Here is a 16,535-nt window from a genome sequence, read left to right as displayed (position 1 = left end):
CAAATAAGAGTGAGTAGTCGCAAGTTATACATAAGATATTCATGTTTGTGCATTTTCAAAAATAGTTCCATCGCTATCTTATAGGGAAAGTACATTCATTTTGAATTCATTTGTTGACTAGTTTGTGTTGTTAATAATATACTCTTGTCTTAGTCTTTATCTGAATTATGATTACTGATGAAATGGCGTCAAAAATGCTATACCAGTAAATTTTATGATCTAGTGAATATCTAAGCGGTTAAAATCCTATTGATCGTATAGCCAAACGTACTTTTTACATTTTCATATATTTAGAACAACAAAACAAGCCAAAAATTGACTGATTTCTTTCATAAATCTAATAGAATGTATTTCTCTTTTAAAAAGATATTTAGATGATCCATTACCGTATAAAAGAATAATCTTTCATAAAAATAAGCCTTTAAAAAGTTCTTCATCAATAAAATGTCCAATAAAAACATGGATTGAAAATGAAACTTTTTTAAAAAAAATTAAGAAGAAGAAAATATCTCGTTAGTCAATAAAACAACGATAAAATAAATGAAAAAGAAGACTCTCTTTAAAAAAAAGAGAGAAGGAAAATGCAAACTTATAGAATAGAATATGATTATGAATTATTATTCATTTAAAAGATTTAAATGAAATAAATGTCGCATTGTTGGACGTCCATGAGGGCAATTCTAAAATTAAAAGAAAAAAGACAATAACCCTAAATGAAGTATCAATTACGTAGTTGATCATAATTAGATCAGAGAAACTTTTAATTAATCAAAAACATCATAGTTTTATTCGACTTATTGATTTCTTTGCACTTATATTCATTGGTCATTGTTCAAAATCGATCATAATGGTATCGGTGTATACACTTTTTGTCTTACCCTAAACTATGAGAGATTAAAATTATCCTATACCTTTCTTTCTACGAACTAATTCTTTCTTCCTGTACTATATCCTTATATGAAATCTTTCTTTTATATATTACTACCATTGAACTAAATGCTTCTATGAATTTGATGTTTATCTTATTGTGCGAATGAGGTATGGCAACCTGGACTGATGCATATATATGCCCGGTCCTACATTGTAGCTGACTGACTACTTCTATCTAATTCTCAATTAAAAAATATTGGATGATTGAGTCGAATGTATTACATGATCAAGTATTATGGGCTAATATTGTAATACTGGTGATATAATCTATTTAAATAAATTTTTCATTAAAACAATAATGGATACGTGTTATATCTTTATCATGATGCTAAGTCTAGGAGACATAGAAGTAGATATATAAGTAACTTTGGAGGATTATATATATATGAAAAATTCTAAACTCACCCATGGATGATCCATGGAGCCCATATTTGTTAAGATCTAAAAGCAAGGTACACATGAAATCTAGGTTAAAAAAGCTAGGGAAAACTTGCAGATATTAATATGGATAAACATGTAATGACGAGTAAAAGACTAATATAACATGAACTAGGTAATGATTACTACTACTGATACGACTATTTAATATAAATATAGAGTAATTGTTACCTGTTACAAGTTCCATTGGAATGAGATTGCTTTGCTGATGACTTAAAGAAGAAAACAAGACTGTAGAAGCAGATTGATCGATTTATCAACCACTAATTCAATGACTTACGCAATAATAATTATAGTTCACATAACATTTTAAGTATTTTAGTCAATCAGCAAATCTGAATTAATGGAACTAATAATTAGTCAACAACCAAATATGTTTATATAATTTGTGATATCAACTGATTGTTAAGTAGTATAATGTGAACGCCGGGAAATTTGTATGTCTCAAATACACACAATTCAATATTTTATACAATGAATAACAAACCAAGATAAACAATTAACACATGTAACATGTAGTTGATAACAGAGTTTATTTGATACTACTTAATAAGACTTCAATGAAACGATCTATTTTTTATGGTTACTTATTAACATTAATCAGTTGGGATAAAAATAACTAAATATTCGAAATATAATGATAGGATTGTGTTGAGATCCAGAAAATTCCTCGGGAAGAAAGTGAAGAAAGGATCTGAAAATATTGAGAAGCATCCTATCCAATCAGCGTTCACTAGAAATTTTGCCAGAAACATCAAGAAAGTGAAGAGTCACATGTAAAGTTTTTGATTGGATGATTACTTATATTGCTACTATGTTTAGTAGAATTTCAGAATTTTCAGAAAACCTAAAGACATCTAAAATACTATAAAAACCTTAGACTTTCTGTACATAAACGAACCTTTGGAGTAAAGTGTTTCTTTCTCTCGTGTTCAAGTCACTGTGTAGATCTAGCCTGGGGATTACTAGAAGAGCTTAGGAACCAAATCTAGCAAGACTTACCAGTATAACACAATAGAAGATCAAAGAAATTCAGTGTTAATTTAATTGATTCTAAATTTGCATATACAAAATTAGGAGCGATTGAGATAGTTCTTAGAATTTTCAATGTATGTAATCAGTACGTAGATAATTGTGAGATCATAATTCAACTTCATAATCCCTTGCTACTATGTATTGATGGTATTTCAGACAATCTAGTCTTACTTAATAGATATAAATTTGTGAAGCGGTCGGCTAATTGCTTAAAAACTTAACTTTAAAACAATAAATCAAGGGTTTAAACCCTTTTCCATTTAATATTGGTTTGAACAAACCAGGGATAGTGTGGTGCGTGCTACTTATATTGATATAAGTAGTGTATGATGCGAGTTAAAAGCGTAATGTTTTGAAGCAGAAGATGGAGGAAGATCAAGAAAGGAAAAGCGGGAACACAATGCAACATGTAAGAAAACGCATGAACAATGAAATGTGTTTGCAACACGAACAGTCCGGTTTGGTATGATGAATTGATATTTTGCAAATTAACGATTTACTATATGCTTTACCAAGTAGCTCTGTAAGTTGTGCTAAATACAGTTCGGTTGTCCTCACCTTTGTTCTCCTTCACTACAATAGTATCATTATTCTTTGCAGTGCAATTTAGTTTAAAAGTTTGGTATGAAAATCTGAATTTAGTTGATGAGTTAAGATTAAATTATATTTCAGTAAATTTATATTATTTTGATACAGTTTAATTCAGAATCATGAACAATCGGGATATTGTTCTAATATGAAACAAGATCTATTATGCGCACTAGTTAGATCGGACGATTAATTTACCACAAAACCTTCAAAGTTGATAATCCACAAAACATAAGAGCTCCCATCAGAGCTTTAATATTCCCAACAGAATTGAGAACTGTAACTATTCATATTAAGAAATAAATAACATCATGAGAAACAGGAAAAATAACAAACTGAAAACGAGAACAATCAATCAGATAACAGTAAAAGTGAATGGAGTAAAATAAATTGAAAACAAAAATGATTGACGAATTCCTTACATATTGAAACTACCATTTATTAACGAAAATAATCAAGACACTAGATAGTTGGAGGTCTTACTGACAAGTAAAGGATTTTAGAATAAATAGGCCAAAGCAATCTTAACAATCATTCTAATTACAATATGATTTTAAAATAATCTATGAAAGCAAACCAGTCGAAACACTATGATTAAATATAATGAAGGTATTCAGAATTTTTCATTGCTATCATTGGTGAGTGCATAACACTGGATAACATTCATTGGAGCTGAAAATTTGGAGAACTACTACAACCATCATTAAAAAGTACAGGTATTTATAAGCAAGTGTCTACGCAAGATACTCAGTGCCCGTTGGTCGGATACCATCAGCAACAGCCTACTGTGAGAGAGAACAAACCAGCTTTAATTTGAAAAAAAATCAGGAAAAGACTCTGGAGGTGGACATACATTTCGGAAGTCACCGAACTGCATCACAAGGCGCGCCCTAACTCGGAATCCTGATAGAAAACGGAAAGAAGGAAGGCCGAATAACACACTGCGTCGAGAATCGGAAGCAGACATGAAAAGGATGAATAGCAACTGGAAAGGATTGTCCAGGACAGGGTTGGATGGAGAATGCTGGTGGGCGGCCTCATGCTCCTCCACGAGAAGTAACATGTGTAAGTAAGTAAGTAAGAAGGCAGGCACTAATTTAGATCGCAAGTAGATACAGCATCACATATTGTCATTATCTCTTGCGAATTTCGGATCAAAATGGGTAGCCCACGCATGTGGCTGACAACACATGTGGTAATTATCTGCGTTTGTCGGGACAATTGGATTGTGAAGTGTCTTTCCGAGAATCTACATTTACTGAAGCATGTTACATAACGCCAGCTGGTCTAAATGTACTTGGTTCGGCCACCTGCAGTTAGCTGACGTCGCGCTAAGTACCTTATGCTATCTGGTAAGATAAACCCCTGAACCGGAAGAATATGCAACGAAGTTAATAACTTGAATATATAATAGCAATAACAATACTACTCTATTTACTCGTTTCATCTTTTTATGATCTAATGCGGTTCCAATCATAACAGCACTACGACATGATCGTGAAGCAAGTATATCTCTCAAACGAGATGGTCGACATTTCTTATTCTGAAAAAGCGTTAAAAACAGAATGGAAGACGATTTTAAAAAATAGGAAGTCAGTAAATATTCACAATGGCATCCACAGTTAGATCGACTGATCAAATGGTTTAGTCAATGGATTCACAATTAAGATTTACTGGCATTATACAAAAGGACATCCTTTTGACATTTCCTAAGAAATCAGTTCACAGAATAATTGGATGATATACCCACAGATGCATATTTTATGAGTCTTTGAAAGTTACTCAACTTCTAATTACACAATGCGTAGAGTAAAATTTATGTCGATTGTTGAAATTAGTCAAGCTAAAACTGAAGTAAAACCGATGAAGTTATTACAATAAGAACTGGGATATTTTACAAACATTATATTATAGAAGAATATGACCTATTTTCAAGCTCAAGAATGATCTGACTGCAGTTATCTCAAGATATAGATTTAAGAGATGAGATATATCTATCTGCCAAGTACAGGGTGAATATATTGGACAGGAGTTTTGATAGGAAACTGAAACCAACATTTTAGATCATAGATCAGAAGTGTTTCTAATGTAACAGAATGGAATTCGAATTACACTTGATCCAGTCTCTGGAACACTAGACTAGGTGAACTGAGATATTTAGAATTCAGTAGACTGTTGGGAATCAGCTATTTATCGAAACAATAGTTGATTGGCTGGAAATGCGAACAGTTAACACAATCATATTGAAAACAAAGAATATTTGAGCGAACAATTATTTTCAGTAACTTCATCATCAATCCAAAATTATTGTGATATTTTACGAAGGCCAAAATAAAGCATGCATTAATGAATTTGACAATGTTATATGAGGATAGACGGTTCTATAAGAAGAAATGTATTTAGAAAGTACTTGAGCAAGTCTGTATACCCATTTTCATAGATTTACGCCCCTTAAACACAAAGTAAATTTGGTTAGATGACTCATCCATAGAATCAAACTATTATGTTCTGAGCTTAGTGTAGATAGTGAAATAGATAAAATCAAAGAACACCTTACTAAATAACGGCTATTCAGATAATTTCGTCAGAAACTTTTTGTTGGACGGTGAAAAAGAACAAAATCTGACACGGTCAACAAGAAATCTATCTATCGAAAACTAGATTTTGAGGGGGATATAAGAGGTGGCCCCAAATGTCCTGATACGGCCGAGGGTGTGGAGAGTTCGCGCTTCCTCTCGAAATGCTCTAACATAGCCACGTGCATACAACCACCGCCAGGGAAGTCCTACTCACTGCCTCATCGCGGTGGGGGTGTTGTTCACGAAATTGATGGGACGAAAAGCGAATGTCCGGCACGTTAACCGGGTTGGTGGATATGAGGGATCTACTTAGAGGAGTTAGAAAACCCTGATTTCAAGCTAATGGTCAAAAACCTACGAAGTGGCTTCCTAGGAAAACCATCTACTTCGGTTTGGGCATCCGGTCAGCACCTCAGCTTCAAGATGGATTTCCTGGAGATCTAGTGGGAAGCCGTGAGCAGTGGAGTCCAATCCGTGTTGGGTATCAGACAGTTTTCCACCTCAGACAATAGATGAAGGGATGCACAACATCATGAATTAATTGAAGTTAAACAGTAACACAGTTGGATCCCGGCTCAATGGTATCAAGACCAGAGGTCCCGGTTTCAAGTCCTGCGTGCACGATTGCGGATTCGCACTGGCAAGGAGTCCTATACTAAGACAAAACGGCCGTCCAGTGATTTCAGGCTTTTAGTGATGATCTAGCTTAAATCGATTCGTAACATACCAAACAGGATTTTAATCAAAAACCTCAATACTTAATGAGGAGCTACATAAAATTATCTGATACATCAACTTATAATGCCATACATTCTTTGTGATAATACAACTTATTTATTGTTTGTAGTTAGCAAATAGATGACATCGAACGACAAATATATTGGAATGGAGAAAAGGAAGGTAAGTTTTAAAATAAGACAAACAACACTTACACATGTTTCAGATAACACAAACAACATTTCTTCAATATCTGTTAAATAGAAAGAATAAGGAAACAGTGTGAAATCAAGATTACTAATAATACTCACTTGAAGGTGATTAAACATACACAAACCTAACTTCGACAACAAACTTGTAATAGTTGCTATTTTTCGATCTCATTATTTTCAATTTTAGATAAGTATTCTCCTAAACGAATACCCTAACTGAACACACCTATATATTTGCTCCATCCCAAAAAACTCTTCTCTAATTCGTTTATTAATGTTTAATTCGACTATGCTTTATTGTATTCTAATTGTTTATGGCAAGCATAAACTAGTACCGACCCTAGGTTCAGCGAATCCTGTCAATTTGGTCAGTCATAAGCAACGTTGGTAGTTGAAAACATTAAACATAAACAATATGATTCCAGAAGAAATAATTAATTCACTGATTTAAGAGTATGAAATGATTTTAAAACTCAAGATCTAAGGGAAGATAAACATTGAATGGATCTGCACATTGAGATCCATCCTAATCCAGCCCATACAATGTCCGACTATTACTCACAAAAATTGGTATACCCCAGTCAGATAGTCTGCGCCCACCTACATGGTTCAGATCAACAGTCAATGATCTGATGGATAGATTTTACGTTTTTATTCGGCTGCCCAGCAAATATCGTGCATCAAGGTAGGCATTAGTTATTGAGCAAAATATGGGAATAGAAATGTGAATTGTACCAATGACAAGTATTAAGCACATATGAGAAAAAATTAGTTAGCAAATTGTGAGTAACATGATCAAATTCATCACAAACTCTGCAAATTTCTTGATTCATATTCGTCATAGGATATTCACTAAAAATAATCAAACTGACCTATTGAAAAAGAATTTGAATTAATTAATTCAAAGTATCAAGAGCTTTTTTTAATATTCTTCCTTCAAGATAATTCTCTCTTGATTATGAAATATACTAGGACTTAGTAGCTAAGTGGATTACTTGATGGTGTTTGAAGTTAAAGGTACTAGGTTCAAATCCCGGAGTGATCAACAACTCTGTGATGCAAGTACATCCAGCTGACGAGTCTCAGACAGGACGAAACGCATGTCTTGGATTCCATCTCATCTATGAAATATATTCCAAAACCGAACATACAAAGAATATTGGAAACAACACAAATAACCGTAGAACATTTACCTCTATAACTGAATAATTTATTTTCTAACATTGGTGCAGCAACAAGAGATATTTGTTGACCAGCAGGTTCTAACAATATAGATGTAAATTAAATTTATTATTATTATTAATGAAGAGATAATTAGGATCTTTTGAGAAATTAATATAAACACGTTATAATTTTTAAGATAGTTCACACTATAGACAACGAATAAAATCCTAGGAAACATTATATGACAAGTGTTTTGTTCAGTAGTATCGTAGTGTATACTACTTATGTTGAAAGATATAAGTAGTATGTAGCACAAATCGAAAGTGGAATGTATGCCAGAACACGATTGTGAAGATTTAATTGAAAAGAACAGAAAGTAATTGCAATAACAAGAGAATTGAAAGAATTATGGAACATGTAAAGGATAACTGATGGAAGATTTTCAAATAATGTATTTAATGTATTGTTTTCATATTCTGTGAAAGCACTCTGTACTTTTGTATTAAACAATAAATTGGTTTCCCCCACCGGAGTTATTGTTCAATACAGTGTCATTTGATAACTATGAATCAAGATTGGAAACTGATGTTCATTATAATGAGACGGTTGAAAATCGGTCAAAATAGTAGAAAAATGTAGTGTTTTTATTCTTCATTACATATGATTACCAAAACCAAAGATTTACTATGAAATCATACAGTTTATGTCTTGATTTAATTTGTCACTTTTTAAAACAGATTTCCTGAATCTAGTTTTCTATATTGTCATTGATACTGTTATTCTGATTTCCTTGGTGTCATTTTGTTCACCTGAGCAACTTACATAATTAATTATTACGAAAAGATATGAAGCATGCTAGGTAGTTGTCTTTAGCCGATAGGAAACTCTGCTTGATATAGGTTTCATGCAAGTTGACACTTAGTAGTACCGCATACTTGCAGTATTGGAGGAACTGATATTCACTGTGGGATTTGGACCCACCTCACTAGTCAGTTGCATCGTCTTAGGCGTTGCTACTGTGCTATTCGTATCACAACTGATTTCCTAAAATAATGAGATATTTATACACTGTTTGATTACTGAGTAGTGAGTAACCAATGTAATGTGCTTTTGTCAAGTTCAACCACGTTAATTACGTCTGACAGATATTATTGATCCGATACACTTTCCCACCATAATTATAAAAACATACAAAAGTATAAAAATATCTGAAAACATACCGTCATTATGAATACGAAAAGCGAATCCATTCTTAGCGAATACATCCAAATTATTGATTAGCACTTGTTCATTCGTTATTGTTAAATTCAACTTTTTAGGTCTGTAAAGAGGATAGTAGGGTGAAGGTATAACTGACGCAAATATATTCTTATATTATTGGTTGATAAAAAGTTAAAACCGACGACTTTTATTATATGGAGTCATAGCTTATTGCCTAAAGCGGTTGGTAGTAAGTCAATAATATGTAAATTCGAACTCCACTCAGCAAATTCAGTACATAATAATACCACTTACAAAATACAGGTTATTGTACTCAGTTTTAAACCATACTGCTTTGATGAGGTCTAGTCATATTACGCACCTACCCAAACCACTTTGGTGATGTAGTGTCACAACTGGGACTGATTCAAATTTGTGTCAAGTCATTATTCTGTTTAAAACTAACCGATAAAACAAAGCAGGCGGGAGTGGAGTTTGAACCTGTAAGTTATTGTTTAAAGCTAAGCTATCATGGGCCTATATCACTCAAGATCAGTCGTAGTTACGCACTTGTATTCATTCTGTATATTTTTCAAAATATAATGTTAAATGGCATTTCTAACTTATTTCAAAGGTGTGTAGACCAAACGTCTACAAAGAACTGATAAGTCTTGCTGCTGATACAGCTAAACTTCCTTCCTACCCGGTTCATATAACCAAAAATACTACACATCTACTAGAACAATAGAGAGAAAGCGCGAATACCACATAAACGCTTTACTCCAAGGTAAATCAACGAACAGAAAAAACAAGGGTATTTATAGAGCTGTATACGACCATGGGCATCTGAAAATGTTTGGAACCATATTAAATATAGCAGCAGTATAGGTAAATATTCAATCAAAAAAAGCGACGCACTTTCTAGATGTTTCTGAGAGGCTTCTATTCAAGGTTTTCTGACGTTTCTGAGCCTCTAGGGACTTTGACAAGTGATATTTTAGGACTAACCCATAAAGAACACAAATTTAAATAAGTTTTATTGGATTATAATAACAAAACACAATGATGATGATGATAGTACATATATAAGAATAATCTGGAAAAATATTGTAAACGAATGCTTACACAACTAATGGTTGACTTTTGAATCGATAGTTTTCTGACAATTGTTCAAACCGATATTTCTCATCACTAGCATGCTGATCAATGATGAATAAATCTTGATTATGTCGTGCTATTATAAAACCCAAATTAAATTGTCCAATTACTTTTAAACTGTTGAAAGTTTCTTTCCTTTAATGGATAATAGATATGAATGTAATGATAGACATATATATCCATGTTCTGTCAAGTAAATTTACTAATCGTTATCACTAAAAACTTGATTGTACGAAATTCAGGGTACATCATAATTCTTCTCATCCCATTATTCCGCAATTTGTTGTAAAAGATTTGACCAATATCCGTTTAGATTGTTCAAGATATATCTAGATTTCTTACACAGTTAGATTCTTTAAATGCATAGTTATTTTATGTTTAATTATCTCCATATTGCCACAATGTTGCCAGCCCGTGACCATTTTGTATTTTAATAATTATACAAGATCATACAGGGCTAAGTGCAATGATTAGGGAGAGTGATCTAATGCATAATTTTACGGACAATGTTCTCTATCCTAAATGGTTTGCTAGAATCACAATGTATAGTCAACAGTTTCGAATTCAGGTGATCAGAAGCCAATCAAACTGTAGGTAGGCTAAAGGAAAATAAAACAGATAGACGACTGTCTATAGAGCTTGCAACTTGAGTATTATGTTATTACAGATTTCAATTTTCTTTTACAAAATCCATTGTGCTTATCTTTTAGACCACTAAGCCGGCCGTCCAGTGCTTCCAGATTTTCCATAGTGGTCTAGCTTTAAATGACTCATGAACTCAACTATTAAATTACTACAATCTCCACAAAACTCTCTTCTGATGTTAAAAATAAAACCACATCTTACTAAAGAACCAATCAAGTTTAACTATTTATGATTGTTACATTTTTGAACAAAATACAAAATAGGTGGATGAATAGTGTGTAACTTATTTAGCGCTAAGTAAGTAATAAGTCGAAATCTATTCATTGATAAATATGAAATGACCAAAAGAATAGCAATCATGGTGTATAAATTTTTGAAGGTAATGCAAAGACTGTTAATATTTGAAGTAAAAGAACTAACTGCCTACATCTCTTTATTCATACAAGGCAAAAAAAGCATTCTCATTAAAAAGACCCCTAATAAACATTCCTATCTCTTAATTTAAGTTTTTGAATCTAAGTCCTAAATCCAAACTTACATACATTCTAAACAAAACTCTTAATCATAAGTCTAACCATTTTCAGCATTTTCTGTAAGATATTATGTATTTATGTCATCTGCACTCAGAATGGCTGAAAATTGGTTTTACTATCTCAGGTTTATTTTAAAATCTTTTGATTGAGGTCATGAACCGATTGATGTTAGATCACCATTGAAAACCTGGAAGCACCGGACGGCCGTCCCGTCCTATTGTGGGACTCATCAGCAGTGCGCATCCACGATCCCGCTCGCGGGATTCGAACCCAGGGCCCTCAGTCTCGTGTGCGAACTCTTAACCTACTGAACCACTGAGCCAGCATCTAATGGTGTTAATGTATAACCTCAACCAATCCACGAAATCGCGCGACCATCTTCCATTGTACTGAGGTAGACGAAACGGCCTTCTAGTGCTTCCAGGTTTTCAATGGCGGTCTAACATCAATCGGTTCATGATTTCAATCAAAAACTTAACAATCTCCACAACTACTATATTGATTATTTTAAAATCATAGAAGATTGTGAATAATGCAAACTTTCAGTATTAGACCCTTTTTTCCAAAAAAAACCAAACAAACTAATGAATTACTTGAAATATGTAGTTAATTCATTTTCAGCTTCTTGATTTTCCATAGATTTAAATTTAACAGGCGTGATATTCTCTTCAGTGTGATTATCATCAACACTGTTATCATTAGTATTTGTTTCGTTGTGAAGATGATTATCATTTGATAAAATCCGTTTCCATTGATTACGTAAATTTTCCATGGAAAAATTCACTTCGATAGATTCTAAATTATTATCACTAAACTGAAGGTTAGATAGTAGATTCAAAGATAAATTATTTTTAAGTATACATATGGATGTGAAACATGATCATTAAAAGTAGAGGATACTTGTAGGTTACTAGTATTCCATTATACGTGTCTAAGAAGCGTTGTTCATGTAGTTTGTAACAACAGAGTAAGCAATGTCTGAGCTTGAAATATGGTACTGGGTGAAGATGGCAAATCGATTGATCAGGTAGTAAATCGACATCAATTCACGTGGTTTGAATATGTGCTACGCATACCCAACCACCGACTACCACGACGGGAGATGTTTTATGATCCAGTAGTGAACTGTAAGAAAGCTACGGGCAGCCAAACCAAAACATGATGTCAGTCCATGAGGCCACTGACACTTCGTCTTGGCCATCTTTATAGGTATAAACTACCTGGTTGGAGTTCTCGTGATTACCGTAGCCAATGGTTAAAGACCTTGGATGACAAGGCCGAAATAGTCCGCAATAGCACAGGTGCATCCATCCTTTGCCTTCACCTAAGTTCTGAGATTCAAATTCCTCACAACGTTTTCTTGTTTTTATTTAGTTAATTTTTTTTTCGAGTCGTACCTTCGATGCGTAATCTTTCCAATTATCACTAATACTGTTACGACATCTACTATTCTAGGATTTGGCCTGACAACTTCACCTCTCTGTGCTAATGTCGTATGGCAACTTGAACCGATGTGCATACGTACAGGATCTACATTGTGACTGAATGGTAAATTGTTCATATTATTCATCGGCTTGAAAAATCAATCATACATTGCAAAGCGTTAAGTCAGTCACAAGTAACATTAAACTTAGCACATATTTGGATTTGCTCACGTTCTAACAACATATCAACACAGAGATGAAATTATCACGACAAATGATAGAATAGAGTAGAAATAATAAGAATATCAGTAGATGTATCAAAAATAAGGCATAGAAAACAGATTAAATTAGTGATAAAAGGTATGAGATAGCTTTCAGACTCACGACGCAAAAGACGATAAACGGCAAATGCATCTGTGTCACTACAACCGGTTATCAATCACGTCAACCAATGTCTTCAAGCACTGATCACAATAATCACATGGGTGCCACTGAGGCCAAATAAGATTTATCCACTTCTACCCTTACAACACCAAACATTGTACATCGATGTAAGCGGTGGTTGGGCATACGTAACGCATGTCTGCGTTCGAAGATTCAGAACTTCACTAATCAATGTGCCATTTTGCCTAGTGACCTTGTGTTCTAACCTTAATATTGTTCTCTCGGTAGTGCTAAAATACATAAATAATAAACCGAAGTCATCTACGGTCAAATAGTAGTAACCGCGGAATTTCCTTAACATTTAAAAGCCAAGTTTCATTATCACAAAGCAGAACACGACAAACTGTTGAGTCGTTGGTTAACAAATGAACATCTCGTCCATACTATAAGTGACACAATTTGGAAAGATCCAAGTGAGTTGTCTGGACTGATGTTGAGATTCTATCAGAGACCAACATACCAGGGTTGATCAGGCTTCCAAGTCAAGTGAGGCGATCAAAACGATCAAGTACTTCCCTCCTCATCAATAATAAACTAATAGTCAGAAACGTGTGTATGAGTATGAAGTTAGACACTTATATTTTGACAAGCAAGCAGACAAGTGCGATGACGACTTCAAGCGGCAGCAAACTAGAAATGAAGTACAAAGGTGAAAACCCCCTTCCCCCAATAGAACTGACTTGATAGAATAGTCAGACATATATACAAGTAGTCACATTTACATATGTGACAATGTACATTGGCGGTTCATTATTACTGATATGAATTAATCAGAAGTACATAAAAGTCAACAGGATTAAAACTGATATATGTGATTAACTATCAGTTAGTTCACAACAATTTAAAGTTTGTCATGTAAATTTATAGCAAAATATATATGTGTAGTTAGTGACTAACAAAAAACTATCAAGAAATTGAAGACACTTTGATAGTATGTATTCATTTGGGCTTTACACTGTCAAAGTCGTAGTGAAGGCTGGAACTATCTGTAACATTTTCTTAATGTTCAACAAATGTGTTGTATCTGGCAATTTAAGTTACTGTTTCATTCAAACAAGGGTGGGGTTTACGGCTTATACTGCATGGTCGATTAAACTTTTTTTTAATATCACCTCAATCACCCGAAGGTATCTAAAGTTGTCTTCTGTGAACATTTTAATGCTGTACGGTACAATAATCAGCATGAAGAATAAGATTTTAATAAAAAGTTGAGACTAGAAAAATGAAATCATTGGTGAAAATTAAATTCTGAAATTCACTATTTATTCATCGAAAGATGGTCAATATTGGTAGATCCAATATACTTAATGAATGTTAGAATCATTATTAGTCAGTCAGCTACAATGTAGGACCAATGTAGGACACATATATGCATCAGTCCAAGTTGCCATATCTCATTTGCACAACAAGATGAACACTAAATCCATAGAAGCAGTTAGTTCAATGGTAGTAATATATAAAGGGAAGATTGCATATAAGGATATGATACAGAGAGGAAGACTTAGTTCGTAGAAAGGTATGGAATAATTTTAATCTCACAGTTTAGGGGAAGACAAAAAGTGTATATACTAATGCCGCTGTGATCGATTCTGAAACATGTTACCCACAGTCTCCAACTATTAGTTAGAATAGTTGTGCAGACCCCAACCAAGTCGTCTTCATCTATCAACACGGCTCAAGCCAGAAGTTAGTGACTTTATGGACTAATGCCGCGTTTTGGTTTGGCCACCCCTAACACTAAACATTATAGATCACCTTAATTGTTGTGTGTATATAACATAGAGAGGCTGAATTATAAAATTATATTTGAAATACAACTTACTAATAATTGATCTTCCACAATTTCATATTCAGAACAAGCTTCTTTTAATTGATCTACCCTTAAATTGGACGATTGAGAATTATCACAAGAAATTTCTTGTACATTAGATTGATGTGTTGAATTCTCCAATGTTGATAAATCAATTATTTCAAATTGTAATGATGGTGTTTGAACATAAGAATAATGAGCTAGAATTAATTAAGATTAAATTGTTTAGGTAAATAACCATAAATAAATAAATAAATAAATAAATAAATAAAAACTAAACGTTAGTGAGAATAATATCCCCCCACTTCAATTTATTCAATACCATATGTTGTTCGAATACACTAAAGAATTCTGGATTATACCCCTCGAATAACATCTTCAAACCCTAATCTTTCCGATTACTGCTTATACTTTTACTACCTCGACCACTACGGGATTTGAATCGACAACTGCATCTCTGTGCTAATGTGGTGTGGCAACTCCAAATGATGTACGTACGTAAGAAGTTGTACGTTGTTACTGACTGACTGACTCTCAGTATATAATTCGAGGCAAAATTTCAAAACTTGTAAATAGTCGAAATAAAATGCATGTCATTATACCCTCTTTTTATTGATAAATAATATTTGATATAGACATTTTATAATAATTCCCCAGTTATTTCTCTAAAGGAATGGATGAAGTAGAAAATATATATGAATCACAATGATTTCCCAGTAATTAGACTTGTGATAGAGAATGATATGGAATTAGAAAAAGTTAACACAATAAGATTAGAAACTGACAACCATATATTATTCGTAAGGTGGTTTAAATAAACAAGTCAGGATCAGTAAATCATTGTGGAACAATGATATTTTTTTCTGTTCATCCGTTAACAAAATGGATAAATGGAAGAAAATAGATGTATTGTAGAGTCATTTTAAGAGCTATATGGATGTACAACTATACGAAGTATTGAAAAAGTGGATAATTCAAGGCCCAATATTTGAGTTTCTGTATTGAACGTGTTATGAAACTTAGAAAACTGAATCATTTAGAACCACAGAAATTTCGAATTATTTATTTAAAATGTTAAAAACAGTACACAGGTTTTAAGTTGTGTTTTACTATAATATAAATAAATAACTGAAAAAAAGAATGAAATTTCAAAAACTATACCATAGTGAATTAATAATTATATTTTGAATTAAGATCACAAACTGATCAATGTTAGACCACTATTGGAAACCTGAAAACACTAGACAGCCTTTTCGTCCTACTATAGGACTTCTCATCAGTGCGTATCCATGATCCTGTAAGCGTGACTCGAACCCGACACCTTAGGTCTCGCATGCAGTTTTCATTGGTGGTTCAATATAGATCGGTTCACGATATCAGTTATATATATATATATATATATATATATATATGAGTGGCCTATATTGCAAGCTTTATCCTTAAATCATTAAACAGGTGCACGGGTTTTGTACCACAAATGAGCTAATTATGTGCAAAGCGTGATTTCTCATTTACAATTTATTGTCGTCTTGCAATTAGGTTTATATTATCATGTGAATTTTTAAGTTAAATAATTACAATTATACATAGTCAATCAGATGGTTTATCCCTCGTGTTCTGATTAGACAAGTCGAAAACAGAAAGAACTAGCTTGGTCT

General features: G+C 33.2%; 1 protein-coding gene across 2 annotated transcripts in view; it reads right to left on the bottom strand.

Moving 5' to 3' along the window:
- The window catches only part of PDE5A_7 (cGMP-specific 3',5'-cyclic phosphodiesterase), a gene marked incomplete at its 5' end in the record, with an annotated part of 53,534 nt that overhangs the window by 16,845 nt on the left and 20,154 nt on the right, over window positions 1-16,535 (bottom strand). The window contains 9 exons of one of the 2 annotated variants that reach the window (XM_051217399.1): window positions 220-680; window positions 1,336-1,371; window positions 4,430-4,534; window positions 6,503-6,540; window positions 7,693-7,761; window positions 8,884-8,984; window positions 9,989-10,156; window positions 11,793-12,013; window positions 14,890-15,077. In XM_051217399.1, coding sequence (XP_051064794.1) covers window positions 618-680; window positions 1,336-1,371; window positions 4,430-4,534; window positions 6,503-6,540; window positions 7,693-7,761; window positions 8,884-8,984; window positions 9,989-10,156; window positions 11,793-12,013; window positions 14,890-15,077 — 989 coding nt within the window. In that variant the 3' untranslated portion in view covers window positions 220-617. Of the gene's footprint in view, window positions 1-219; window positions 681-1,335; window positions 1,372-4,429; window positions 4,535-6,502; window positions 6,541-7,692; window positions 7,762-8,883; window positions 8,985-9,988; window positions 10,157-11,792; window positions 12,014-14,889; window positions 15,078-16,535 lie in introns of those variants that run through there. The other variant, XM_035733003.2, reaches the window with a different exon arrangement.

The sequence above is a fragment of the Schistosoma haematobium genome, chromosome 5, assembly GCF_000699445.3.
Source record: "Schistosoma haematobium chromosome 5, whole genome shotgun sequence".
In the NCBI taxonomy this organism is placed as follows: Eukaryota; Metazoa; Platyhelminthes; class Trematoda; order Strigeidida; family Schistosomatidae; genus Schistosoma; species Schistosoma haematobium.
The sequence above is the reverse complement of the archived record's forward strand: the minus strand, read 5'-3'. Positions and strand labels throughout refer to the sequence as shown.